Source organism: Nelusetta ayraudi, unplaced genomic scaffold, assembly GCF_046127955.1.
Source record: "Nelusetta ayraudi isolate G7.1 ecotype Tasmania unplaced genomic scaffold, CSIRO-AGI_Nayr_v1 ptg000018l, whole genome shotgun sequence".
NCBI classification, from domain to species: Eukaryota; Metazoa; Chordata; class Actinopteri; order Tetraodontiformes; family Monacanthidae; genus Nelusetta; species Nelusetta ayraudi.
In genome coordinates, this window is record NW_027466068.1 from 2682194 (window position 1) to 2708394 (window position 26201).

The following is a 26201-nucleotide window of genomic DNA, read 5'->3' on the forward strand; positions in this document are numbered from 1 at the left end:
AGGGAGCATGTGGCAGAGTCATGAGATGGTCATGTGGCCAGCCATCACTGTTTGGGCTCAGTCATCCTGAAACCTGCCAGTGTGCTGGAGTCTGGCTGACTGCTCAAGAAGCCATAAATATCACCATACAAAACAAAATAAATAAAGCTTGTTAAAGTCCAAGTCATCAGTAGAGGTTTGGTCCCACGTGGAAATATAATAGCAGAGTCAGTTTTCAGGCTATAAATGTTTCTGGTACAACAACACTGCTGATATTCTTTAAGGAACACACCATCAGAAATGCAAACAATAGCAAAAAAAAAAATCTAAATAAAATTTATCCTAAAAACGATTTCAAAAGGGTCGTATAAAACTAGCGTCTAAGATCTGTTAGTGCCTCACATGCAGTGCCACGTTATAATGGATCATGCTCTTTGTACAAGATGCACTGGTCATACTGTATATAATTTATCACTCTGCACTGATTCACAAATGTTAGATTTTCAAGATGCATGATGACAAACAAAACCATGAGCAGGTTGTTCTCCCGTGTTTTTAATCTAAACTGTAAGAATTCTATTCAATATGTTGTATTTCCTGATATGTCATTTTTGTTTTGTTTGTTTGTTTGTTTTTTGGCCACGCTAGCGCTGTGATTTAAGTCACACGATGTAAATGTCTTAAGCTTTACATACAAAGTACAACTGAATGTGATACGGAAGAGAATTACCACCACAAGAAGAGAAAAAAATATTAAGAAAATATGTTTTTCTAAAGTTTCCATTTTGTGAATAAAATCGAAATTTTAAGAATAATTTTGAAATTTCAAGATTAAAGCGTGAATTTCAAAATTCCGGTCGAAATTTCGTGATTAAAGTTGAAATTTCAAGAATAAAATTGAAATTTCGATATTCCAAGAGAAGTCGAAATGTCGAGAATAAAAAATTCGAAAGTCGAAAGTCAAAAGGAGTAACAGTTTCCTGTTTACTTCGACTTTATTCACAAAATTTCAACTTAAAACTCAAAATGGAAACTTAAAAAAAAAAATCTCCTTGCTCTAATTATTATTTTTTTCTTCTGGCGCTAATCCTCTTTCGTAGTGGGAAGTTTTTTGGAAGTTATATGGAAGAAAGTATATGCAGCTAAACTTCCTTTAGCTGACTTCTAGCTGGCGAGTAAGTAAACATGTTTAAAAGAAATACAGCAGATTTTGACTCTTAATACTTGGAAGGGTATCCAACCGTTTCTTTTTCCTACTTTATTCGGATAGACAAACAACCTCTTATAATTGAAAGTAAACATCACATGACTTAAGTAGACTTGACTGGCAGTGACTGTGTGGAAAGAAGGCAATTCAAACAGTGTGAGCGCGTCAATTTTGAGTTTTCAGGTATTCAACCACTGTCTGAAACGTTTGAGGTAGCGTACGTACACCAGCTCAATTAAATGAACACGTTTAGTCCTTGCATTAAAACTGATCAAAGCTTTCACATTTACTTAAATAATATCAAGTTTAAACTGCGAGTTTAATGACAAAAATAGGAAAACGTACAGACTAACAACAGTTCCCAGGCAATCATGCAGGAAACGAAAGAGGATAAGGAATTCAATTTTGGGAAACTGAAGCTCTGTGACTTGAACGCTACCGCTAGCGTGGCCTTAGACCTCTAGCCATTTTTAAGGTATTTCAAATTTTTTGCAGTGTTCAAACATAATGTAGGCTGATATCTGTGAAAAATCAGAACTTCACTGACAACGTACTATCAGCTTTTCAAAAAAAAATGTTTTATGGCTTCTTGTTGGAATGTAGGTTCGTATTCCCCAAAAATTGAAAGAACTCCACAAAATATTTGTAAGCTGTCCGCAAAGCACAGAGATATTTTTTTCAAAAAAAGAGAGTAGAGTCTTGTAAACAAACACCATCGTCCAGAGCAGTGCCGATTGTCTAACACCTCAAAGGGGAGAGAGAAAAAGCCCGAATGGAGAAACTGTACCTCTCTCCAGGCATCAAATCTGGTTACAAAATGAACACGGACCTGGCTCCTTCCCTGAGATTAGGCAGTGATTTCTGTGTATAGAATCTGTTTGCTGCTTGCAAAGGCAATTTATCGTTCTACCAATGAAATCCGTGTCGAACGGAACCTGCCTTTCGAAAGCTGCGGACAGATAAAGATACTCATCGACTGATCGCTAGATTGTTGCTTGATCCACGGCCAGCAGCCATGCAAGGGAGAAGAATGGACGTGTGGGGCTCCTAAGCTCTGAAGCAAAGACGACAATAAACAATGGAGGCCGACAACGCTGTGGTTCAAACCGCCGATTAATCTGACGCCTCGGCGGGAAACTACAGTGCGATGTGAACATATAGGTGGGATGTGGGTGCCGTGAACTGCCTTACAACTTGCCATGCATTGTGGGCCACAACAGAGTTCCGGGGTGGGGGGGGGGGGTTCCATCTAGGAGCAGTGCGTCAGGCTGAGTTTGATCACGCCTTCCCTGTGAAGCTTGTAGAGCAGCTTGAACTCGGTGGGCAGCTGGTGGGTCTCTTGCCACTTGGTTGTGAATTTTGTCCCTTTCTTGTCATAGTAGTGGTAGGGCAGGTCCTTGCCCGTGTTGGGGTCCCAGCCGAAGGGCCAGAAACCGTAGAGGTGGATCTCGTCGCACACTGCGGAGGCTAGAGTGTACATGAGGATCCCGGTGCTGAGGCGTTTAGGGGACAGGTTTTTGGTCTTCCAGTATCTGAGTGGTGAAAGAGAACGCAGTCGGTTGAATTGCCAAATTACTCCTGCGAAACTGGGAAGACCCTCATCACTTCCACTGTGAGTAGTCATATGTACGAAATATGTTTTGTTAGAGTACCAGCCATACATGTGAAGCCTGATGATGCTTTCTTGTATATTAACTTGTTTCTGGTTCTTCTTCCTCATACATCTTGAATTATGATAAACCTTCATGGGTTTCTGATGCAAACAAGTACTTTTTACGCACACTTTTGTAGCAGCATTAAGCCTTAGCTATTTGTTTTAAGAACTAGACAAGAACACACAGGACAACATCAGACAAATACATACAAAATAAATGCAAAAAATGACCAACCAATATACAACAGAATCTGCAATGCAAGCAACCAGGCACCTGGGGCCTGACGGTCTGGTTTAAGAGGCCAATTGCGCAGGAGACCCAACAGTTTTTTGTGCCCTGTCCTGCATCTAGGCAGGTAGAAACTCCGCCCAGAAAGGAGCAGCAGTAACTCTTTGGCCAGGGGCATCCGCTAGGGTAGACTCAGCCTTTTGGAGAGACCTGACTCTCGACAGGTCGGGAATATTGTTAAGAATGGTTCGAGCAATCTTGCACCACAGTACCCAGATACCTGAGTTGTAATGTAAATGCTTTCATGCTTCAAATCCTAAAGTCATTTTATGTATAAAACCTCTTACTTGTTGACATCATGCATGATGTTTCCTGGCCAGGCCAGTTTGACCTTCAGCTGGCCCTTGTGCTCCACGAAGAAGTCCACCAAGGTCCTGGTGACCGTGGCCGACGTGTGGAGGAGGAAGGCTGGGATCCACAGGATGGCTCCCTCCAGCTTCTTCAGGCTGAGGAAGAAGTTGTTCCTGTCCTGAATGGTCAGCAGGTTGTTGTAGTAGCGCTCCAAGATGCTGGGGTTGAAGGTGGTCATGTTGGTCTTCTTCCCCACGTCTTTGGAGTAGAACTCCGTTGGGGCGAAGTTGCAGCGGAACACAAAGTCGGCCTGGTCGATCTCGGGGCCGCACTGGCTGCCCGTCAGGATGCCGCTGTTGCCCACCACTGAGCATATGCTGTACTGCTTGTTGCGTATAGGCGAGGTGTCTGGGAGCAGGGACTTGAAGTTGTTGCTGATGGAGAAGACGTACTTGTGGCTGGAGTAATCGAAGTGCATCAGCTGGCCGACGCGCACGCTGCTCTTTGTGAGGGAGAAGTTGTTAGGAATGTCAATGTGGCTGAAGATGTCTTTCCTGGAGGGGAAGGGAGAAAACATGGAAAAGTGAGAACTCCGATTGGACGAGAAAACCAAATTATTGCTTAGTCCGATTAAGCTCTGCATGGCAACGCACTGACAGCTTGCTTCATCTCATCCCGGTAAAGTGGTAAAATCCTGACGCTGTCCGCAAGCAATAATCTCGCCATTTGTTTTCAGTCAGTCCCATCGCTGCAAGCTGAAGCAGAGGCGGTGTTCACCGCCGACAAGTCTGCATCCATGATTAAAGTGTCTTACCTTTGCTGGTAAAACGCAGTCTTGTTAAACTTCCATTTGTACGGTTTCCCCTGGAGCTCTTCGTTCAGGGCGTTAGTTAATGGGATAAAGGAAGGGTCCAAGAAATTCATGGCAAACTGGGATCTGTGAACAAACAAATGAGACATCGGGCCGATTCAAAATCAGACCTATTGTGCTTCAGTGTAAGAGTTAGAGTGGAATTCTTTGGCCTCTTGAACTCATATCATCACAAATATTTAGTCCAAAGGTTAATTGATCGGAATCAGAGTGTGCTGCAAAATCATGGACGTAAACTTGTGAGTACATTTACAGAAATACAGCAGCAGAGCTCCACTGAGCGTGCTGAAAATAGGAATGTACCAAAATACTAATAGTCCGCATCAAACTACTGTCTCCTAGGACACATTTTTACGTGAGTGAACTTCATCATCATGTTGGTGTCTTCATGTGGCCAATAAAACTGTGCAAAAATACAGACAAAGAAAAAAAAAAACTGAGCTGACAATCCTTTTGCAGAAATGCTGCGTGGCCAGTCAAGCTGCTAATTACAGCAACCAACAGTTAATTGCTCTTCTCTCTCTCTCTCTCTCTCTCTCTCTCTCTCTCTCTCTCTCTCTCTCTCTCTCTCTCTCTCTCCCTGTCTTTTGAATTACTGCCTGGTCTAGTTTTTTGAAACAATGCCATCAATTATTGACTCTATATTTTCCTCATCAAAACACAATGACAAAGTCTGTTTCAGTGTTGGTTGTATGGTTGTAGAGGGGAAAAAAAAAAAAACATCTAAACGCAATTTTCAAAGAATTTTGCAGGATCTCAATCGTCAGTGCATCCGGCAGGTGTGCACAGCAGAGCTCACTGCCGCAGCAGCACCTTGGACAGCTCACAGGATGGTTGAAACTGCGCATCAGCAGCTCGAAATCGTGCACGTTCGCCCCCCGCCCCCCCCCCCATCTGCTGCTATCGCATCTTCCTTCGTCAAGCCACATCTGACATTGTTTCATTTGAGAACGACAAACGTTCACTCACCGAAAGCCCGCGTGGAACATGATCCTCGGGCCTCCCATGTAGTATTTGGAGGAGGAGAAGAAGCTGTCTTTTCTCAGGGACACATAGCTGATGAGCGACAGTACGAGCACGGCGACGCTCAGGATGACCAAACCCAGGGCCTTGGCGGTGCGGACCATTTTGGGAAGCGGGGCGGCTGCAGCGAGGCGTCGGCCTGTGTTGTTACGAGCCGGTCCGCGCACTGCTGTCGGCCGGCAAAAGACGCAGACACGCGGCGGCGCTCATCGGCTTTCACACCCCCGGGTGGAGAGAGAAGGAGCGGCGGTGGATGCGGTGGCCGGATGCATGGTAGAGATGCTGCGCCACGGTCCGATCACATTCCCCGAGCGTGGCCTCGGTGCCCAGCCCTCCCCTGACTGATGATGATGCTGCAGCCGCCGCTGGATCCTCCCCTGCAGGCAGCGGCTTTAATCGAGGAGATGGAGCAGAAATGTGTGTCAACACATCCGGCCGTCCGTCCGCCACACAAATAGGAACACACGCGCACAGCCTCTATGCTACTGTTGACACGAAGCAGTGCCCGTCTTTTTTCTTTTTTTCTTTTTTTTTTATATATAACTAGGACTCCCCCTCCCGCCCCGCCCCCCCACCAACTCCCTCGCACCCACCCACCCCCACCCCCCGCGCCTCAATGAGAATTCGCCACAGGGAAAAAAAATAAATAAAAATACACACATACACATATGGAGAATTTACTTACACAATAGACCTCGTTTTACCTAAGATTCATCTAAAATTGACATAAATTCTCTCCACGCAGCAGAGTGAAAAGTACCTTCTTTATTTGGACGGATTAGTTCACAGCATTCCACCAAATTTCACATTTATTCAAACACATATACCGTATTTTGAAGGAACCACAAATTTTTTTTTTTACCTTTTAATTTTCCTTTTGAAGGGAAACAAATTCATAAGCTTGTTTTGGCAGACAGGAGGAACATGATCCTGCATTTCAATGTGTATGTGCTTGTATTTTCAAATTGAATTGTTATGTGTGTGTGTGTGTGTGTGTGTGTGTGTGTGTGTGTGTGTGTGTGTGTGTGTACGTGTGCATATCACATGGTTAAAAATGACATATTTGCAGACTATTTTATAGATATGCTCCATATTTACACAAATAATAGTGATTGAGTAAAAACACTGAGCATGTTCATTAGCTGGTACCTCAGTCGTGATTTTCATAGAAATTTCCCCTGTGCTTGATTGTTTTTCCTGGAATGTGTCAAGTATGGACACAAACTAACAACAATGACAATCGATGGGGGGGTTAACATTCATACGCATTAACATCAAAGCTGCCGCAATATTGTTACAATATGTTTCAAGAGACTGACGGTACACTGGATCAACACAGGCACTTAACGATCAAAGAGCCGACCCTTGTCAAAGAAAGCAACAAGAGAAAAAGACTCCAGTTTCTAAACAGTTTTTCCTTAGTGAAGAAATACAAATGTGTTGCTACTTTATGACGACGCCTCATCACTTTTTGCTCCTCAGAAGGGTGGAAGGGAAGAAAGCTCCTTCGCCATCACTTTGTGGTGAACCCCAAGGGCTGTCTTCTCCGCAGCTCATGTCCTCACAGGACTCCTCACTGTCACACGAGAGGAAGCCAATATTACGAAATAGCCAGAAAACAATAGATGCTTGTTCTTTATTGTCATTACAGTCATAGCTGTACTGCTGTGGCCGGATCAATGTGCGGTGCCAGAAGGGTTCCATTGTTAGTGCAACTTAAACAAATATATTAAACATTGCAACGGCATGAATCAAAGTCACCATTAGGGGATGAAAAGCAACTGTAAAAAGAAACACAAACAATAGAAAATGAACCTCTCGCTTTCGTCCCAGGTCCCCTCAGGAATAGTCGGCAGGCCTGGCATGCTGAAGTGGCTGTTTTGAAGATTCTGTGCCGTCTTCTTAGACACAATCCAGACAAGCTTTTTGTTGTCTGGTTTGTTACATTCACTTGAGCAGTATTCAGTCATACACTTGGCCACAAGTTGCTTCCAGCGGTGCAGCTCGCTGTCACTGATCTGCAAAGACAGTTCAGACACTTGTAAGAGGTAGTTGAGTTAAGAAATTGAGTTAAACTGGAAAATTGGTTGGACAATGATTCGCTGATTCTGATATGCAGAACAAGAAATCTGTGCAGTGTAATAACTTCTTTCTTGTATATTATCATGTAATTCTTATATTTTTACGACTATTAGAAAATTTAAAAATGAAACAACACTGACTGGACTCGCCCGCTTGTCTTACCTTGAGATGTCTTTGGAACTGCAGGACAATCTTTAAAAATTTGATTGACTGGATGGAGTCCAACACCTGAGCAATGAGTGAAAGTGCCAGGACAGACGGCTATAGAGGAAAAAACAAAACAAAAACAACAAATTACCCCCAAAGAATTCATGTCAACGTTGCTATGACATTAAATTGTCACCTGCAAGCAAGTCTTACTTTTGCTTTCGAGAAAACAAGTCGGCATAAGCACGCTTTTAGCTGGGCTTCTAAACTCCCAATGCTTGGGATCTCCTCCCTTCAAAATATAGAGGGAATCATCATGTGGTCCACCAGCACAAACCCCATTTGAGAGAATCTATATGAGCAACTCCATGCAAACTGCATTAAAACATTTGTTGTGTGTCATAGAAGAGGCGTTTACCTGTCGGTGGAGAGCGATTTGAAGGCTGGATAGTAGAGATGTAGGAATGTTAAGGCTGTGACTGCTTGAGACACATTGAGCTTCTCTGCAATGATCTTCTCCATGCGACACAGGTCTGACACAGTGAACTTGCTGTGGCTGATGCGAATGAGATCAGGGGTGGGCGAGACATTGCTCTCTTCCTCCACCAATTTGGCAGCAATGTGAAAACAGCACACGCCAATGCAGGGCAAGTGTTTGGGCTGCACCTATTGCATTAACACAACAGTACCAAGTCAGCACTAACATCCCATGACTAGAAGTCACGTAAGGTCAGTCTCGTGCTTTGTGCAATAATAAAACGCATGCAAACATGCAGACCATAGCTTGAAACAACAAAATGCACTGTTAAATGTCCTACCTTCATAATTGCGAGGAATCTGTCGAATAAGTTGACAGCCTGAACAAAGGTCTGGGTGCTGTAGCCAAAGAAACTGGTCAGACTCCACAGTTCTTCCACTCTGGTGTCTCTGCATTTTGCAGAAACTCCGCCGTGATTCTAAAAATGCAGTATGTCGCATTAGATGAAATTAGAGCAAAATCTGTGCAAATCCATAGACATTTTGACACAGTGACCGAGATATGTGAAATTGGGTCAGTGGGTTACCTCTCCGGAGGCACATTCCATCAGCTTCAGGCCCATTTCCCGGGGAAGAAAGTTGGATTCTTCGGTGCAACATGACTTCAGCTCTTTTAGGAGCTGGCTGTCAATGACTTGGTGATCCCGCATCCTGAAAAACATCTCGGCTCAATGGTTTGGCATTCCGGCCCAGAGGAATATCAGCAACAACAACAGGAAAACGCAGGACTTTTTCGGTGAGAGTCAAGCAGCCCATATAAACCCTGTGTCCTTGACCACACCTATCTGGTGTCAAGTGTCAGTTGAAGACCCCACACCCTCTTTGCATGAAATGCCTTACAAAACACTAATAGAAATAAATATTTACATTTTTCTAAGTGAATAGATGAGAAACAATGTCGTTTATTAGTTAAATAAACATATATAGTAAAACACAAGAAACTACATTAGCCAATCATTGCACGCATAGAATTAAACATTTCATGGGAGCTAAATAAAAATGAAAACACAGAAAATGTATATCTTTCAGCTTGAGGAATTTTAAACGGAGATATAGGTTGTGTCCGACTTCTGGGTCGATTACAAACGTCACATCTTGCAAGGTATCAAGCTAAAGTAGCTACCTTGTAGGCGTAGCTGGAGTGGGAATCTTCTTACCTTTTCCTAGATGCAGCAACAACAAAAAAAAGCAGAAGTATAACACCGTTCGCGTTGTGACTCAGTAGTACGGTTCATGTCCCCGTAGTTCCATGTGTTTTGTGGCCGACGAGTAATTTAAAAAGAAAAAAAAGAAAACACAAATTCCTGCAAAACAAGAAGGTGGTCCGCCCACAATAAACAAAACGTTAAATCCGTCAAAAGACTGCAAGACCCATAATGCAATAGATGGGCGCACAGAAATTTCCCATACGTCACTGCGTCGGAAAGGGCGGATATTTACAAAAGTTTGAGCTTTGCACTCGGACGCTGCTCTACCTAATACCTAACAGTGGATTTTTATTTACTGTATGTTGTTCGTATCATGTTACTGATACGCTGTGAAGGTTTTGTTTTAGCGAACTTAACGGTTCTTACCTTGGTTGGCATCACAACTCTACAAACTAGCTAGGTAGCGGCTACGGACGTTGTTTCTATGGTGATGAAATTATCGCTTAACGGCGATTTACATGCCGTCTAGCGCCTTTCTTGACTTTGAATTGGATGGCTACATATAATTCATGCAAACAGTGATGTCTTCTAACACATCCAGTTGCAATGGCAGTCACATTTTACAGTTTCAATCTCCGCCGTACCAAACAAAATCAACACAAGCAGATGGTAAGTCGACGCTGTAGCTCCCTCTACAACTCTTGCCCTATTCCATAAACTTGCGTGTTTAATGTGCGTTAATGACCTATTGTCATTATTCACAGAGATCAACAGTGTCTGCCCTCGGGTGAGATTCGATAGCCTGACGCTGGATGAACTAAGGTAATTATTAGACCTATAGTGTGTTTTGAACAGCTTGCCAAAACCCGTATGATTTAAAATAAAAATTAAACTCAAATTTCTGAACATTTCAATTGACTCTAATGAGTAATGTATTTCCATTGAAGGCACAACTTTTTAAAGTGTAAACGTTAAACTAAACTAAACAAAAATCCCTAATTTCTTCCTTTCTCACACTTGAAATGTCTGTGTACACTTGGCCTGTATTTGTTTACCTGTTTTGTATAGCGAGGAGCTTGGCAGGCGAACAAAGGAAACCCAAAGACTTCAGGATGAATTGGAAAATGCGACCAAGCTTACACTGGAAAGGTTTGGCTGCATGTACAGTCATCACGGCTCACCTGGTTCACCTGGGCAAAACTGCAACTTTCACCATTTTGGTGCTCGTGAGTACCGGAATAAGATGAGCATTTACGTATCAGATTAACAGTCACAAGGAAAGACTTTAAAAGAAAGTTTTTAATTTACCAGCTCAGACAATTTCTCGCATAAGTCAGTGTCCTTTTTTTAATTGTTTTTTTTTTTTTTAAATGCCGCTTTTTTTCTCTTGATAAGTGAAAAAGGTATTTGTATTGTCTCCAAGTTTTAAACAACAACACACTGCCAGTAGTTGCGTGTTCAAACCTAATCTTGGCATAGATGCCAGTAAAGCTTGTAAAATGTGTTTGTTAGCTTACATTTGTACATTTCATACACTTTATTCCCTTCAATGAGGCAGAGGTTGCAAAATCAAATACTGTAACCTGTCATTGCCCTTGTCCCTGCAGCATAACTGCATGGAATTGTTTTTTATTTTTCTTCAGCAGTTGAGTCGTCTGCAGATTGTGCCATTCATTCAACTCCCTCACCGACAGCAATTCAGCCCTGTGCCTCAGATGTGGATGGCTTAGGAGAAGTGCTCGACCAAAGGGCCAACGCTACAGAAGAAGAGTTCTTTGAAAATGTGAAAGAAGTCTGTCTGCAACCACAGACTGGCTCGCAGCACAACAAGGTTACATTGTTTGTCAATCTTACAAGTGGAATATTGTCATGAATAGAAAAAGCTATAATCTATGTTGTTTTTATGCTTTGTCATCTTAATTTGTAAGGTCCATCATCAACCAGCAGAGGAAACGTTTTGTTTGGACACAGCCATCATTAAACTCCAGACTGAGTTGCATAAAGTCCAGACAGAGAAGGACGTTTTGTCTGACCTCAGGTAAAGATGAAGCACAAATCTGCCAATAAAATAAAAAGCACTCACTTTGAGCCATTAATCTTTCAATTTTGCAGACTGAAGGATTCCAGGGAACATGTATGCCAGGTGGGAAATATGCTTAGCATGTGTCAGGAGCTTCACCACATCAAAAGAGCCAGGGACCAGAAACTGAGCTTGCAGAAGGAAGAGGCCTCGGCACTCAACGGAAGAGTAGAGGGGTTGGAAAAGAACGTAAAGGGGCTTTTCTTGTCATTGTTTTGTCAAGACAGCCAACATGGGGACAATGCAGTCTCCAATCCTAATGCTGTTAGTGCCTGTAAAAAGCTGTCCCCTGCTGCTACATTGCCAGAGGACACGAAGAATAAGACAGATGGCCCGTCTGAGAGACCTTTTCTTGTAAGTACTAAAAGTACACAGATAAAAAAACATTTTCAGTACAATTCTGACCTTTCTCCTTGAATGCTTAATGCTATTTGATTTATGACAGGCTGCAGAAAACCTGGGGAGTGGTGACTGCTGTGGGGCACTGAAGCAAAACCAAAGGTATTATGAGGTGAAGCAGCCATGAATGAACTGAACATAAATCAGCAATAATCATAATAATGAATAAATGTTGTGATAAATTAGCATGTTTCCTTTTTGTCATTTTACTGTGTGATACTAAGAATTTACAATGGATTTAAAACATTACTAATTTATCCAACTATTAATAAATCAGTATTTTTGAATTTGATATTTGATTCTTCAATTTTTACGATTAAGTGCCTAAGTTATTATTCTATGTAACACTGAGCTTTGTATTTTTGCTCTTTAGAATGAAAGAGTTAATTACAAGTCTTGGGCAGGAGATGGCGCTGTTGACAGACAAACTGACCTCGTCAGAGATCAGCAGCGTCAGCCTAAACCACAAAGTTGAGCTGTTGAAGTAAGCGGTGCTCCTCGCTCATCCTTTCTAAGAGTGTTTACAGTTTGGATGATGACTCTTGTTATCTTCCCAGGGAGGTCGCAGAGAAACAGACGTCACTGCACAAGCTCCACGTCAGCAAACTTGTGTTGGCCCTCTCCACTTGTAATGATAAGGTAAAGTCAAGTCCTATGAATGAAACTGTAATTATTTAATAAATACTGCTAATGTTAAGCATTGCTTTACTACTCCACTAGATGGAGTTGAAAATGCAACTTTGCAAGCTTCATCATGTTGTAACAGTCCTTGACCCAGACCCTCAGGACCCATTTGTTGTTTATTTATTTATGGGTCGCCATTAGCCTGCACTCTAGTGAACACAATTCTTCCCATCCATAAATTACATAAATGGAGCAGTTGCGTGAAAGGACTGCTGAAGCAGCTCTTGGTTCATGATGAAAATCAATATTTTCCTACGTCGTGGTCATTTGTGGTTCTGTAGGTTTGTTGTCTGGAACAACAGCTCGTTCAAGCTCAGTCTCAGCTGGTGGACATCGAGAGAGAAAAAGGGCAATTTCTACACCAGGCTGCAGAGCTTCAGTCCAGGCTCCGCCAAGTTGAGGTACTGCAACAAACCACACTTGAGACTGTGCACATTCATATAATGATAATGATTATTGCTTTTATTTTGTAATGCACTCATCACTCAGAGAAATCTCAGTGTGTTACACTATTTTTTTTCTTTTCTGCACTATACAAGTGCTGTGTAAAAAATAATAAAATAAAATAATAATAATTTCCATAGGTAATTATCCAAAAATGAACAAATTCAAATAATAAACAGATTAACTCATGAAGAAAATACATAAATACACACACAAAAAAAGATAACTATAGATAAATAACACAATGAACTATGTGTATGTGTGCACGCACATGAGTGTATGAGTGAGCTGATTTTTATTTGATGCCACATACAAAATGTCCTGGTGTGTGTGTGTGTGTGTGTGTGTGTGTGTGTGTGTGTGTGTGTGTGTGTGTGTGTGTGTGTGCGTGTGTGTGCGTGTGTGTGTGCAGGGTAATTAGCAAAATATGATTTTGTAAATTAACATAAAAAATAAGCAGTGTATAGTGTGCGTGTCAAGCAGTGACTTAATGGATGAAAGTCCAAAACTACCCGTTGGTGGTGGGGGGGGAGAGACAAAAGAGAGTTAACGAGCAGCTCTTGTCCTTGGTCGGGCAATATATGTGTCAGGGGAGTGATTCTATGAAAAAGTTGTTTTGAAAGTTTTGGAAAGCAATGTCCCTGGTAAAATTATGTTTCATACACAACTCAAATTGTAGTGTTTTCTGCGTGTTTGGTTTATTTCATTCATGATTTATTTTCCAGAGTTGCGGTAATCAGCGGCATGATCTCCAGGAGGACGTGAGGGTCCTGAGCGGGAAGTTAAGGGCAACCAGGAAGCAGCTTTGCCGAGAAGGAGAGGAAAAAACATCCCTTCAGACGCTGCTGAAACAGAAGGACAAGGAAGAATTGAAGTTCTGCGAACTTGTGGGGAAGAAAAACAAGGAAGTCCATGTAATGCAACAACAAAATCAACAGGTAACAAGAACACATGTTTTTGTGCTAGTAGTTTTGAAAGATCACAGATGGTTCAAAGATTCCAGTTTGATCGAGTATACACACTAGATTATCATTAATATGGCCTTTCCCTGGCTTTTATTTATTTTTTTCCTTTCTTCTTGCAGCATCTCGCCAGGTTGGAAGAGGTCCAGAAGCAGCGGCGAACCTTGCATGCAGACAAAGAGGCTCTGAGACTGAGGCTGGTTGACCGAGAGAAGCAGATCGATGCCCTTAGGTCGCAGATGGAGAACAGCACACAGATGGCGGAGCAGCACAGGCAGAGCATCGACAAGCTCCACCGGGAGAACAACCTCCTCAGCAACCAGCTGAACCACCACAAGCTGGAGATCCAGAAGCTTGTGGTCAGCAGCACAGCAGAAAACTTTTAATATATGTAAAAAAAAAACAAAAAAAAAACGTGCGATCAAATATTTGTCTTATCGTGATTTAGACCGATTTAAAGCAGCACAAGTGGGACATGGCAGCTGCTGAGCAGGAGAGGAGGCGGCTACAAGCTTCTGTGACCGACCACGGTCGACGTCTTGAGGAGGAACAAGAGAAGAAACAGGGGATCACTGCTCAGCTGGAGCTCCTGCGCGCAAAGTTACTCAACCTCGAGAGTGAGTGGGTTCAGCTCAGCTGCAGCATTTTCCCTGTTACCGTACAAGTGGTATATATATATATATATATATATACATAGGAATCAGTAAATTGGATTTAATGACATGATAATCCACTAGAATAGAGTAGCATCTATGTCGCATTGCAGATGTTAAACAATGAAGGGAAAAAAGATGTTGGCCCAAGAATGAACCCCGTACAGTCTGTTATCTACTTGAAATATGGCAGAGTCGGACCACTTCCGAGAAAGTCTTTAATACTATTACATAAGGCCCTGCCCTTTTTTATAGGCGGTGTTTTGATAAGCAAAAAGTCTAGTTTGGTATGTTTTCACTGACAGCCCAGCCCTTCTTGTGTGTGTGTGTGTGTGTGTGTGTGTGTGTGTGTGTGTGTGTGTGTGTGTGTGTGTGTGTGTGTGTGTGTGTGTGTGTGTGTGTGTGTGTGTGTGTGTGTGTGTGTGTGTGTGTGTGTGTGTGTGTGTGTGTGTGTGTGTGTGTGTGTGAAACTCATCTAAAATACAATAAAGGAAGATAAAATAAAAAATAGATGAATCATTTAAAAGCTATAAGGCAGTGGAGTAAAAAGATAGATAAGTAGGACAATCAATAAGATAAAACATGAAATAACCTAAAAGCCCAAGGACAATGGGCTTAAAAGCTAAAAAAATAAAAATAATAAGCAGTGTATAGCATGCAAGCAATAACTTAATGGATGAAAGTCCAAAACTACTTGTGAATGGAAGACAAAAGAGAGTTTGCGAGCAGCTCTTGTCCTTGGGAGGACAATATGTGTCAAGGGGGTGATTCCGTGAAGTTGTTTTGGAAAGCAGTGTCCCTGGTAAAATTATGTTTTACACCCAAAGAGGCTGGTTTGGTATGTTTTCACTGACAGCCCAGCCCTTCTGCTTTGTGTGTGTGTGTGTGTGTGTGGTGTGTGTGCGTGCATGCGGCCCTGAGTGCAGATGAGCACACGCAGCTGCAGGAACTCCACGTCTGTGTGAAGGAAGAGCACCGGGGTGTGGTGCTGAAGCTCCGAGGTCAGCTGAGGAATGCCCATTGTGAGCTGGAGCAGGTCAGGGCATCTCTGAGGGCCCTACAAGGAGCCGATGGACGTGGTTAGAAAGTTTAATAACTTGTGCGCCAGTCAAACATCTCTGCTTGCACCAAGCATTAATTTGGAAAATTCTCCTGATTTATATCCAATGTGTAACCGAGCAGTCACATAGCATTGATTTACCTGGGCAATAATCGGTGCAGTCTAATGAAACATTATATTTCCTAAGCTCAAACCTGACACGGTGCTGGGGAGCATCTGTCCAAGATATGTTTTGTGCTTGTTTTGACCGTCTCTTTGCATCGCGGCCTTGCCTTCGCCTCAGGCCTCCAAACAGCCATGGACATGCAGGAGAAGATGACAGCCAGAAGAGAAGAGATCGACACCCTGCAAGGCAAAATCCAACAGTTGGAGGAGGCGGTAGAGCAGCTGCGGCAGGTGGAAACCGTTGTACTTGCTGCGTGGAATAGCCATGCGAGATTTGAGTTGAAGCTAGTCGTTCCAAATTCCATTCCACGTCCCTTTTGCCTGAGAAGTCAGCCCCGTCACATTGCGCATTTTCTTCCTCGCTCCATTTCAGGAGAAGTCCCAGCATTGCTTGGAGCAGCAGCAGCAGCTTCAGCGACTGGGTCTCGCCAAGAAGGAGAAGAGACAGCTGAAGGATGAGTTGGAGGCGCTCCGCTCCAAAGACCAACAGCTCCGAGACAGAATCGGACAGCTGGAGGCGATCCTTCACAAGGTAGAAAGGTTTTTATCACTATGTTGATACATTACACTACCATACAAAGCCTTTTTTGTTTTCCAAAGTGCGGCCAGGAGTCAGGACACTGCTTGGGATGAAGTCAACGCTTCAGAATTCACTTTAGAGCCAATTAAATTTGGTATGCTGTGTTCACAGCATAAAGAGCAATAACAAATAGGAGTTTGTGCCAAGGTTCTCTTGAACCGGTTTGGATGTTTTGATTTTTTTTTTTTCTTCTAATCATCATCATCATCATCATCATCATCATCAACCTTTATTTAAATAAAGGTTTTACCTTTTAGGACTTTATAAATGAATGAGAACCAATGCATTTCCCACCTCACAGTTTCGCAAATGAAAGTAGCAAATGTGGTAAATGTGGGTGGGATTATTATTTCCAGTTCCTTGAAAAACAGTCATCCGTCTGATTTCTCCCCGTGGAAACATGGAAATTATAATGAAGAAGCTGTCGCCTCCTGTCCGCCCGGGTTCTGTTTGCAGTCCTCACTTTGCTTCGTTACTTCCCAAAGCTGTCGGAGAGCTTTGCCGACTGTCAAGATTTCCTCGAGCTGCAGGATCAAGACTTTTACCGCCTGAAGCTGCAGCATGCCCTGGACTTGAAGGTAGAGCTGAGGACACAACATTAAAACAGAATATCAACGCATAAGTGAATATTCCTACACGTAATTGAGATTTCTCAACTCTGTTTGACAAAACTGTAGCTGTGAATTCAGACCTACTCGTAAGTGAGCCTCACATGTCGTATATTTCATCTGCTTCTGCAGGAGCTGCCGGCCCGGAACGTAAACAAAACTCCTGATGTTTCTCCACGGTTCTTGGCTCCTCCCTCTGCACTCGGAGCCCCTCTCTCTTCCCAGCGTGCCACCGACGGCCCGTTCACGGTACGGTGGGAGACGCCCTCGCGCCTTGTGAAGCACATGTGGGCACCATTGTTTATTTGGCTGCGCAGACGCATTCTCAGCACATCTGCTTGGCCTTTAAATCCTTCAAAGTATTCACGTCGTCATATTCCTGCGGCGAGGACAGAAACCCTGATGCTTAATGGAATGGAATGGAATGGCTGTTAAAAAAAAAATCCCATCTTGCAGTATCTGCTGCTTTTACGCCGTAGACACCATGGTACTCGTTTTATTCAGTTACGCATCCCACAGACTTTGATGCATGTATTTTTTTTGCAAGGATCGCAGTTTTTTTTTTTTCTTTGAAGAGAAGGTTTTGTTTTTTAATGTGACGTGTGGTGACCCAAAAAGTAGGAGGAAAAAAAATATATATATCATGGGAAATGTGGAAAACGTGCTTTTATGTCAATTGAAATTGAACAAAAGCATTAAAACAAAATGTTGTAATGCGCCATCCTAGAAAAAAAACAGCTCATTATTATGTGATAACGTAAAACAGTCACATTATTTGTGATAATTTTCACGATATAATGTGTAACTATCACGTCATTTAGTGATAGTTTCACGTTATAACGTGATACTGAGCCCTGTTTTTTTTTTTTCTAGGTGGCAGCAATTTGCTTCCATAGAAATGTGTCTTTGGAGCCCCACAGTATTTAGCTGTTTATCGAAATGACTCTTGAAACACTGAAAAAATTGAAGTACAGCTATTTTATTACTTACTGACTAATTAATACAATTTCTTCAAGTCCGGCGGGCCGAATTAAAAAAACTTAACGGGCCGGATAAGGTCCCCGGGCCATAGTGTGCCCATGCCTGGTCTAGCTTGCTATCAATACTGACCAGGACACCGGCATCAACCCCTTCCCCATTTTTCTCTCTTACGCCGAAGAGGCAGCAGGACCGCACCGCCCAGGAGCTCAGGTCTCTGGTCAGAGAGCTGCGAGAAGTGCTCTCAGAGAACCTCAGACCACACACGGTTAGCAATGCGACTGGAGGGAGCTTCTGCGGGAGGAGGTCCGCGCCGGAGAGAGCGCACAGAACCGCATTGTACGTCTTTGCCTCTCTTCCCACACACTGCACGGATTACCCTGTAGTCTGAGGCCAGCTTAGGTCACATCTGATGAGTCATGTGATCCTGTTATGTGAGCAGGAAGTTTTCTAGGAATCAAGGGGTGTCTGGCCTCAGTCTCTCCTCTTCCATAAAATTGATATATTTGTTTTCTGCCGACGGTTGCCCAATACAAAAAGGAAAAAGGAAAAAAGGAAATTCCACGACTGACAGTCATTTCAAATTTATTTGAAGCAGATGTGCGCAGAGTCCAGACACAATCATAGACTTGAGTTTAGTTCTAAATCTGACATATATATGTACATATATATGTATATACATATATACATATATATATATATATATATATATATATACATATACATATATACATATATACATATATATATATATATATACATGTACATATGTACATATATACATATATACATATTTTTTTTATAAATGAGGCTATTCACACATTTTGAACGTCATGTCATGCTACTGCAGTATATATATGTGTGTGTGTTTCTCACTGGAGCGGTTGATTTCCTCTTGCCACCTCCAGCAGGCCTGACGAGGCTGTTGCAGAAAAAGCTGTTCCCCGGATGAGGAGAAAGACTTGGGGGAGGTAGGGAGCATGTCCAAACCTTGTGCATCTTATTTCTAAACTGAATGTTATATTTATATTTTATTACTACAATATTTTTAAACGTTGATTTATTATAAATCAATGCATTCTTCTTCTTCGTCTTCTTCGTCCTCACCTTCTTGTTATTGTTATTATTAACAATAATAATAATGATGGAATTGTAGTGACCTGTAGTGAAGAAAAGTTGTCGTCCGCTATTCTCAGGTGTCTTGGGAGTTTTGTGAACACATAGCCAACTGTAATGAAATGTGGCGAAAATGTAAGAAGTAAAAATAAATCTTACACAATCGCTCGGGAATGAATTTTGTCGTCATTAATCGTTCTAATAAGCGTTGATGAGCAAGTGGCGAGGGGAGTCCGTTTGCGTAGGTTGCGGTAAGACGCCGAGGTAACTCGCGTCATCCGTGCATGCGACCTGCCGCCACTGGTGTCACATGTAGAGCAGCGCCGAGGGCCGCAGGTTGTGTAAAAGTGATGTAATATGTCTGCGCAACCAACTGTGTGCAGTGAGCCGCAGTCCCTGAAGATGGTGGAGCTGAAGGGGGACCCAGTCAACAGTCAACCCCTCGGTCAGAGTGAGTCACAAGCGTCCGTCCTTCCTTCTCTTGCCTGTTTTCGCCCATCAGCGGGTGTGATTTTAGTGCTGCTACATGTCACGTAACGTGTCGCGTCTAAATATAATTCCCTTTACAACTGATGTTACCCAAAACATTTGGAGATCACGCAATGGGAGATTTTGCTTTATTCTTTGACGACTTCTTTATGCTTCAGACTGGCTGAAACAGAGACCTGCACACCCAGTCTCACCGGGCCACAAGTCACCCGTCTACGCCCTCCTGACCTCTGACCCACACAGCTGAGAGTGAGACACCAGCAGACAGACTTGAGGCCGGCTCCTTTTGCGACTGACGGGTTTATAACGGACATTGTATGTCTCTTCGACAAGATTCGACATATGAACGATGTAATTATTGTGAGCACAGTGTGCTCCGTGCGTGACCATTGTAAATTCTGCCGACTGGAAATAAGTCAATCGTCAATGTCTGTGAACTGTGACCCAAAGTAACGCAACGCGTCAAACGTTTTATGTAGATGATCAGTATCAGATGTCTGGGTAGAGCTTAATGTGGCATGGAATCAACAGCAAGAAGCCTGAAGTAAGAATCCATTCATATATTCATAGAATGTGACATTAATATATATATATATATTTTTATGAGAAGTCCTCGTGTGTCTGTTTTTTAAATTACTAAAATATGTTGTGGCCCTAAAATATTTTTCTATTTGAAGTCCTTTTTACTACAATGGAATGAATAAATACTGAGACTGGTATGAACCAAAACAAGGAAGCGGTGTTCTCTATCTTTTCAGTGTGGTTTTGAAGAGCCGTCCCCTTCCACATAGACTGTGAAGCCTTATTCTGATCCTTTTAAACCCTCTGCTAAATGTATAACGTTACCTTTTACCCTCAGCAGCTGTGTTCTATTGTTGATTACATAATGGCCAGCAGCTGAGGGTTCATATGTTTCAGCTCCTCTGTCGACGAAGCAACTCTTGCTGAGGCGAAAGTATCAAAGAAATGATCAAATTCTATTAAAATGAAATATTATGTCCTAGTTGGTGAGGTAAATGTGGACAAATCACGTATTTATTTATTTACCAATAGGGTTTATTTTTTTTTATTTTTTTTATTTTTTTCCATATAACTGTACTACAGCTGCAGTGGCACTCACTATTGTCCAAAAACGCTAATATGCTTAACGATTTTTTTTTTATTTTTTTATTTTTTTTAAGAATTGTGCAGGACATTAGGCTAATGGACCATATTGTACTTTTCCACCAGTCAACGACGTTCTCTTGAAAGGAATTCATTCAAATTCTTTTGCAGATATTTGAACACTAGGGGGCTCTCCATGTCAGAAAATGACATTTTGAAAGTCATTGCACCTGGCCCGAAGTACTGCTGTGTCACTTTTAGACAAAACAAAAACTTGATTCTAAGCAATAAATTCTACTTTCTAAGTAACAGTTGGATTTTCAGTTTGTAAGCCAATGTGCAGGTCTGACGTTTAAGACACTTTCCCACAAGTAATTGCGGATACAGAAGGAATAAAATAATAGTTTCAGTGTGAAGTAATTGTTGAATTTTAGGGGATTTTCAGAGTTCTCATAAAAAAAGGAGAAGAGAAACGCTTCCCTGTTTTTTTTTTTTTAATGTTGATTGTTGTTTTGTGGACTTCCTGGCATTTGATCTCTGGCAGGCTTGGTAAATTAACTAATTAGCCTTCGTTCAGGTCTCCAGATATTCATGTTGTGCAAATACAAGTAAAGCGCTGGTGGGACAGAGCGGCCACTGTTCCCCAGTTTTTTTGCACTGATGAACCCTATTTATAGCCACTAACCAACTCAATGAACGGCTGCCATGCCATCAGTGAACTGTTTAGCACGATGTTTTGTTCTGCGTGCTAAAACACAGCTCGCTCCCCATGCAGCCATGAAATTTGTGACATCGGCGCGACGTGAAAACATGGCGTGCAAATTTATTTGTTAAGGCTTTGTTTTGTTTTTAATTCCCAACATCAGCGTAAAAACAGGAATGAATTGGATTTTTGAAAGATGATAAATGTCACCTTCTTTGAGGACATTTATTGTGATCACAATGAAATAAAGGTTCGGGCCTTGGCCCTTCTAATGCACATCCAGTGGGTTTGTTTATCGCACCGGCCCAGCTGTTTCGAACCGCTTATCTATAGATCCCTCGTGCTGTCACAAGACTGCAGGGAGACTCATGATGCAGCGGCGGCGGCATTAGCAGCAGCAGCAGCAGTAGCAGCGCCGTGATTTCAGTGGGTGATATAGTCATGACTGTGCTGCCTCAGTGTAGTCCCGTTTCTCTGAGGAATTTCCAGCCTTGCGTTGAGCTGGAGCTCTTCTCATGTGACTCCCAGCGAAGCTCTTTCTCCCGCATTCCCCGTTGACATTTAGTGACCGGCAGAGGCCGAGTGTCAGGCCTTTTCGCCGCTCTCTTCCCCTTCTTAAGCAGGCGATGAACTGAAATGGCTCTTTCTGCTTCTGAAAAAAAACAAAAAACAAAATCATAATCATATCAACTACTTTAAGACAATTCGCTGTCTGTGTCCTGGCAGCCTGACCCCACTTTTGCCCCTTAATTCACCTCTTTATCAACGTCTTCATTTCTGAACCGGAAATTATGTTTAGACAGTGAATTCCATCCTCTCATTTACCTGACATGTAAATATTGAAACGATGCGTAAATATCAGAACATGAAACCTATGCTGGGGGCCGTTATCAGCACATTTCTGTTTGAGTGGCTACAGGAAGATCGGCCCAATTGGGAAAATAAATAATAAGGCGTTGTTTTTTTCTTTTGTCGCTGCAGTAAATATTGAGAGAAAAAAATCATGTCCTCGCTGCACAATAAATAATTCAAACAGCTTGCAAAGTAAAACTAGTTTGTCCATTAATATAAAGCCAGGAGATTGTAAATGAAAAAAGGATCTGTATTTGCATTAAACTTCACTGAACAGAAAACTAAGCCCCCTTTTGTTATTAGTTCAAAATCTAAAGACGTGCATGTTATTACTTCACACATCAGGGAAGAAACTGCTGAAAATGAGTCAGTGTTAATTTTCCTCCAGAGACTTTCTGTCTTAGCGGCAATTTACAATTTAGGGAAACCCGTGTGATGCACTTCAAAGCCTTGTTGTTTACAATAAAATCTGTTTTGCCCGGTAGCAGGCTGGCTTTCCAGTGAACAAGTTCCATTTCCCTTTTTAACAGATTTTCCTGCCTATGGGATGCTGCACCATTCATCAGAGAGGAAATGCATTAGTCGAGTGCAAACATTCAAGGTTTTGACCCCACTTATCCAGAATGCCATTGTTTGGTTTTGTGCCTTTGTTATTTTTATCTTTTGGCCAGATGAAGTTGTTTGTTTTACTTTTTACCTCTGGCTTTGTCCCAGTGTTTAAAGTATAATTTACAAAGTAATTCAGAGTAATTGAGAAGAACAAAGTTATCCTGAAAGATCAAGAAAGATTTGAGGCCTGAAAATGTTCACCATCTTTGTTATGAAATTAATCCCAAAAAATTATTGTTCATGAATTCAAAGTAAATAGTTTACAAAAACATGAATTGTGTTTTAGCGCTGCATACAAGAAGAAGTTGTTAATGTACCATCACAGCACATCCAGCTTGTCACTGCAGTTCTCGTTCCCTGTTTGTAGGAATAGCACAATATTGTTGGCAGGCTTTGTCAGCACATACAATGTATATATTGTTGCATAATTCTCGGCTCAAAGGTCCCCAGACTGCTAGGCTGAGCAGGATCGCAAAAGAATTTGCAACCAAGGGAAACAATTGACACAATTTCAGATCGATTTAAGTAAATTTATCTGTGTGAGGCCTGCAGAATATTTGTGGATTAGTTTTTTGTTTTTTTTTGTCTTTGTTTGTCCGCTGGTGTAACGGCAATTCAGTTACTTTCATCACTCCATCACCCCATGTGAGAACAATGAGTCCCTGTCTCCTGTTGCAAAACACATGCACTGAATGGTGGGAAATACACCACACCTAGGTAGACAAAGGAATATTATGGTCTGTATGTCACTTAATGTAAATAAACAAAAAAATGCATGCTTTGTGAATGCATATGTCAGGGTTCTCTGTTGGTCTGTGATCTGGGGAGTTCTCTGTTGTCTTACTTTATTCTTTTCTTTAGTCTTTAATCTCAGAATTCTCCTCAGGCTGCTTAAGGACTCAGACACTTCAATTCTTTGTTGCCTTGCTCCTTGTAAGTAAACTCTTTAATTAGTAAGTAAACTCTTTAATTACCTTTCGAGTCTCCTGCGTCCGCTTCTGGGTCGCAACTCGGGACCCCACGGAACAGCATATGCACTTAAATTGTTCTTGGTGCTACAGCGTTGAGATTGTTCTAATTTAAGAACATGTAATTCTAACTTTATCTTGGGACGTGAAATTTCTGAATAAAAGAAAATGCAACACTTAACAAAGATTAAATATATGTCAAGACTGCAGTTGCATGTGTTAACTTTCACATTTTTTTTGACATTTGGATGATTTTTCCATTCTGTGATTCTCTCTTACGTACATATTGAGGAGTTGATCCGTTCATGAAGACTTAGATGGGGATGAGATCTTCGCATGGCAGCCATGTTTCGAACTGCATTCGACAAAACAGACAATTTAAAAAAAACAAATGCAAAGTTTTGTTTTACAAAACTTCTAAAACACAAAAAAGGTTTGCTGATTTTTTTTTTTTTTAAAGGCAATAAAAATGACTGTGGATAATACCGGCGTCACGAGTGAACAATCATGAGTGAAAAATTGCAACCTGGAAGGAAGGAAAAAGGAAAACGCTACTGGTAGGCTTTAAACAGTAATAATAGATTCCCGACCTGTTCCTTATGAGTCTAGATAAACGTACGGAATCCAGTGCTAAAATAGATGGAAACATTTTCCAATCTAGAAAACCTTAATGGGGGTCTCAACCAGGAGAGGTGTTAACCTTAATTACCATATTGAGTTCTCATAGGGTTCCAAATGAAGTTTTAGTAGCAGGCATATAGATAATGTGGCACGCTTAACAATTCTCAACAATACTTAAACAGTGAACTCATGTCATATGCATTTTGGCTGGAAAATAATCAATTCTTGAATGCTGAAACATTGCTTGATGACTTTAAAATTTCACTGGAGATCTAATCATTTTTCAGTTTTGCTGTTATGTCACTTGGTCAACGCTGTGAATGTCCAAACAGTAACACTGTGTCTAAGTGCCATCCTGCAGAATGGTAACTGCCTCGTGGTTTCAACTCCAAAACACCAGATCCAAGGTCGGAGCTCTGCTCCTCCAACATCTTTTGGAATTCTCAGAATACCGAACAGCATTCATTCAGCCTCAACACAGCGAGTTCTTTCTGCCACCGCGATACTCTCCAAGGAGAGCGCGACATGGACTATCCCAAACATAAATTAAGCATGGTGTACTTTCACCACAGCACTCACTAGCTCCGTCCACATCAATCACCATTAGTGAAAAGGTCTGCCACTCCTCTCATGTCTCCACTCCCACAACGGTGCCTATATATCAGTCTCCGGCCTTACAAAGGCCGCATAAGCCTGGAGAGTTGTGTGACTTAATGCTTGGTACCAGGCTCCAGGGTGCTGCGGGCCCTGTATGGTGGAGAAACATCATTTACAGTGGCATGCAGTATTTAAAGGAAAAGTTAATCTTGTTCTTGTTACGTTGATTTGAGCCGGAATCCGCTGATGGGGAGGAAACATGCTGGAATGTTGCCATTCGGCTTCACGGTTTTTCTTTTTTTTTTACACTTTACAAAGAAAAGACTGATAATGGTAAAATAAACTATTATTGCTTACATTTTGCTGTGGGTTGTTGAGTTACAATTCTGTAAGACGTGGAAGAGCATTTCTGCAAAAAAAAAAAAAAAAAAAAAGCAGCAGACAAAACTGAGCAAACATAGCCTGCATTGTAAATCACATCATTTATTCCTCATCAAGCGAGAAAATGCTGCCAAACTAGCACTTTTGTAACCTATGTATTTCAACGTTGCAAACTACTGTGTGAATGTATGGGTCCCTTGGTTTTATGAATGCATTTAAGGAGTCACAAATCAAGTTTGAGATGTTCAACTTAAAAGCTTCTTGGTTTGGCTAAGTAGCCCCACTTTAAGATAGTCAATTAAATTGGTTTATTTTTTTACTTTTAAAATCGAAATGTGATTAAGTGATTCCCGCTCTTGAGATTAAAAATGCACAAGGAAGTTTTTCTTAATGTTATATGTTATAATGTGATGTTATTATAGTAGAGTTAATGTATGAAAAACAGTTAAGTAGAACTTAACCTCTTTGTTTCAGTGGATAAAAAGCTCATTGGTGTGAAGTTAATGAATGCATTGTTGATTCCAACCTCAAAACAAGTATTAAGACTGTATTGAAGTGTTTGCATGACAGTAAGTGGCTTTTAAACGCATTGTGTTGCACTGCAGGGCAAGCCTTTCAAGAAATAATATGTGATGCTGTCAAACTGCAGTGAAAAGTTAATGATCTCTGTTGCTCTGGCCATTCTGCGTATGACACGTTTGCATATGTGCATCTTGTCCCCATCATCGGTTTTATATAAAAGCCACATGCACCAGAGCACACCCCAGTTTTATGATGTGCAGAAAGCTCTGTCATTTATTCATTTGATTTAATGTTTCAAACATGGTCTTTGCGCTGTGGTTCCTTAGAATTCCGCAATGTCCGTATTCTGCGTAACAATGAGCCTGTGAATGCTTGATAAAACTCTCCAAATGAAAGCT

At 41.7% G+C, this 26201-nt stretch overlaps 3 protein-coding genes across 7 annotated transcripts; 1 reads left to right on the forward strand and 2 right to left on the reverse strand.

Moving 5' to 3' along the window:
* Nucleotides 1–2337: 2337 nt before the first annotated feature.
* On the reverse strand, nt 2338–5834 carry LOC142887651 (alpha-N-acetylneuraminate alpha-2,8-sialyltransferase ST8SIA3-like). The gene is made up of 4 exons (XM_076025438.1): nt 5261–5834; nt 4235–4357; nt 3417–3974; nt 2338–2718 (listed from the first exon to the last, which is right to left on the reverse strand). Exons 1-4 carry the CDS (start codon nt 5416–5418, stop codon nt 2436–2438), a joined length of 1122 nt encoding a protein of 373 aa, XP_075881553.1. The 5' UTR covers nt 5419–5834; the 3' UTR covers nt 2338–2435.
* Nucleotides 5835–6066: 232 nt separating this feature from the next.
* On the reverse strand, nt 6067–9396 carry LOC142887872 (cyclin-G2-like). The gene is made up of 8 exons (XM_076025782.1): nt 9238–9396; nt 8608–8731; nt 8362–8499; nt 7962–8209; nt 7757–7835; nt 7559–7657; nt 7130–7332; nt 6067–6890 (listed from the first exon to the last, which is right to left on the reverse strand). Exons 2-8 carry the CDS (start codon nt 8728–8730, stop codon nt 6779–6781), a joined length of 1002 nt encoding a protein of 333 aa, XP_075881897.1. The 5' UTR covers nt 8731; nt 9238–9396; the 3' UTR covers nt 6067–6778.
* A 127-nt stretch (nt 9397–9523) lies between these two features.
* Nucleotides 9524–20518, forward strand: LOC142887870 (uncharacterized). 5 transcript variants are annotated; one of them, XM_076025779.1, is made up of 22 exons: nt 9525–9897; nt 9993–10050; nt 10297–10454; nt 10872–11059; nt 11157–11266; nt 11341–11662; nt 11754–11809; nt 12081–12191; nt 12265–12346; nt 12673–12792; nt 13561–13773; nt 13920–14156; nt 14246–14414; nt 15377–15529; nt 15794–15906; nt 16049–16207; nt 16741–16833; nt 16996–17112; nt 18023–18180; nt 18753–18812; nt 19341–19408; nt 19605–20517. In XM_076025779.1, exons 1-22 carry the CDS (start codon nt 9798–9800, stop codon nt 19691–19693), a joined length of 2934 nt encoding a protein of 977 aa, XP_075881894.1. In that variant the 5' UTR covers nt 9525–9797; the 3' UTR covers nt 19694–20517. The 5 variants fall into 5 exon arrangements, with proteins under 5 accessions (XP_075881896.1, XP_075881894.1, XP_075881895.1 ...); XM_076025777.1 differs by having other exon boundaries at nt 9526–9897; nt 18750–18812; XM_076025778.1 differs by having other exon boundaries at nt 9526–9897; nt 10875–11059; nt 18750–18812; nt 19605–20516.
* The last annotated feature ends 5683 nt before the right edge of the window (nt 20519–26201 follow it).

Coding starts and splice junctions, on each gene's coding strand:
- LOC142887872 (XM_076025782.1), bottom strand. CDS start 8,730: ATGCGGGATCACCAAGTCATTGACAGCCAGCTCCTAAAAGAGCTGAAG. Junction 8,210..8,361: donor GATTCCTCGCAATTATGAAG/GTAGGACATTTA, acceptor TTAATGCAATAG/GTGCAGCCCAAACACTTGCC. Junction 6,891..7,129: donor ACCTGGGACGAAAGCGAGAG/GTTCATTTTCTA, acceptor CTCGTGTGACAG/TGAGGAGTCCTGTGAGGACA.
- LOC142887870 (XM_076025777.1), top strand. CDS start 9,798: ATGCAAACAGTGATGTCTTCTAACACATCCAGTTGCAATGGCAGTCAC. Junction 9,898..9,992: donor AAAATCAACACAAGCAGATG/GTAAGTCGACGC, acceptor CATTATTCACAG/AGATCAACAGTGTCTGCCCT. Junction 11,060..11,156: donor CTGGCTCGCAGCACAACAAG/GTTACATTGTTT, acceptor TTAATTTGTAAG/GTCCATCATCAACCAGCAGA.
- LOC142887651 (XM_076025438.1), bottom strand. CDS start 5,418: ATGGTCCGCACCGCCAAGGCCCTGGGTTTGGTCATCCTGAGCGTCGCC. Junction 3,975..4,234: donor ACTGCGTTTTACCAGCAAAG/GTAAGACACTTT, acceptor CTTCCCCTCCAG/GAAAGACATCTTCAGCCACA. Junction 2,719..3,416: donor ATCATGCATGATGTCAACAA/GTAAGAGGTTTT, acceptor TTCACCACTCAG/ATACTGGAAGACCAAAAACC.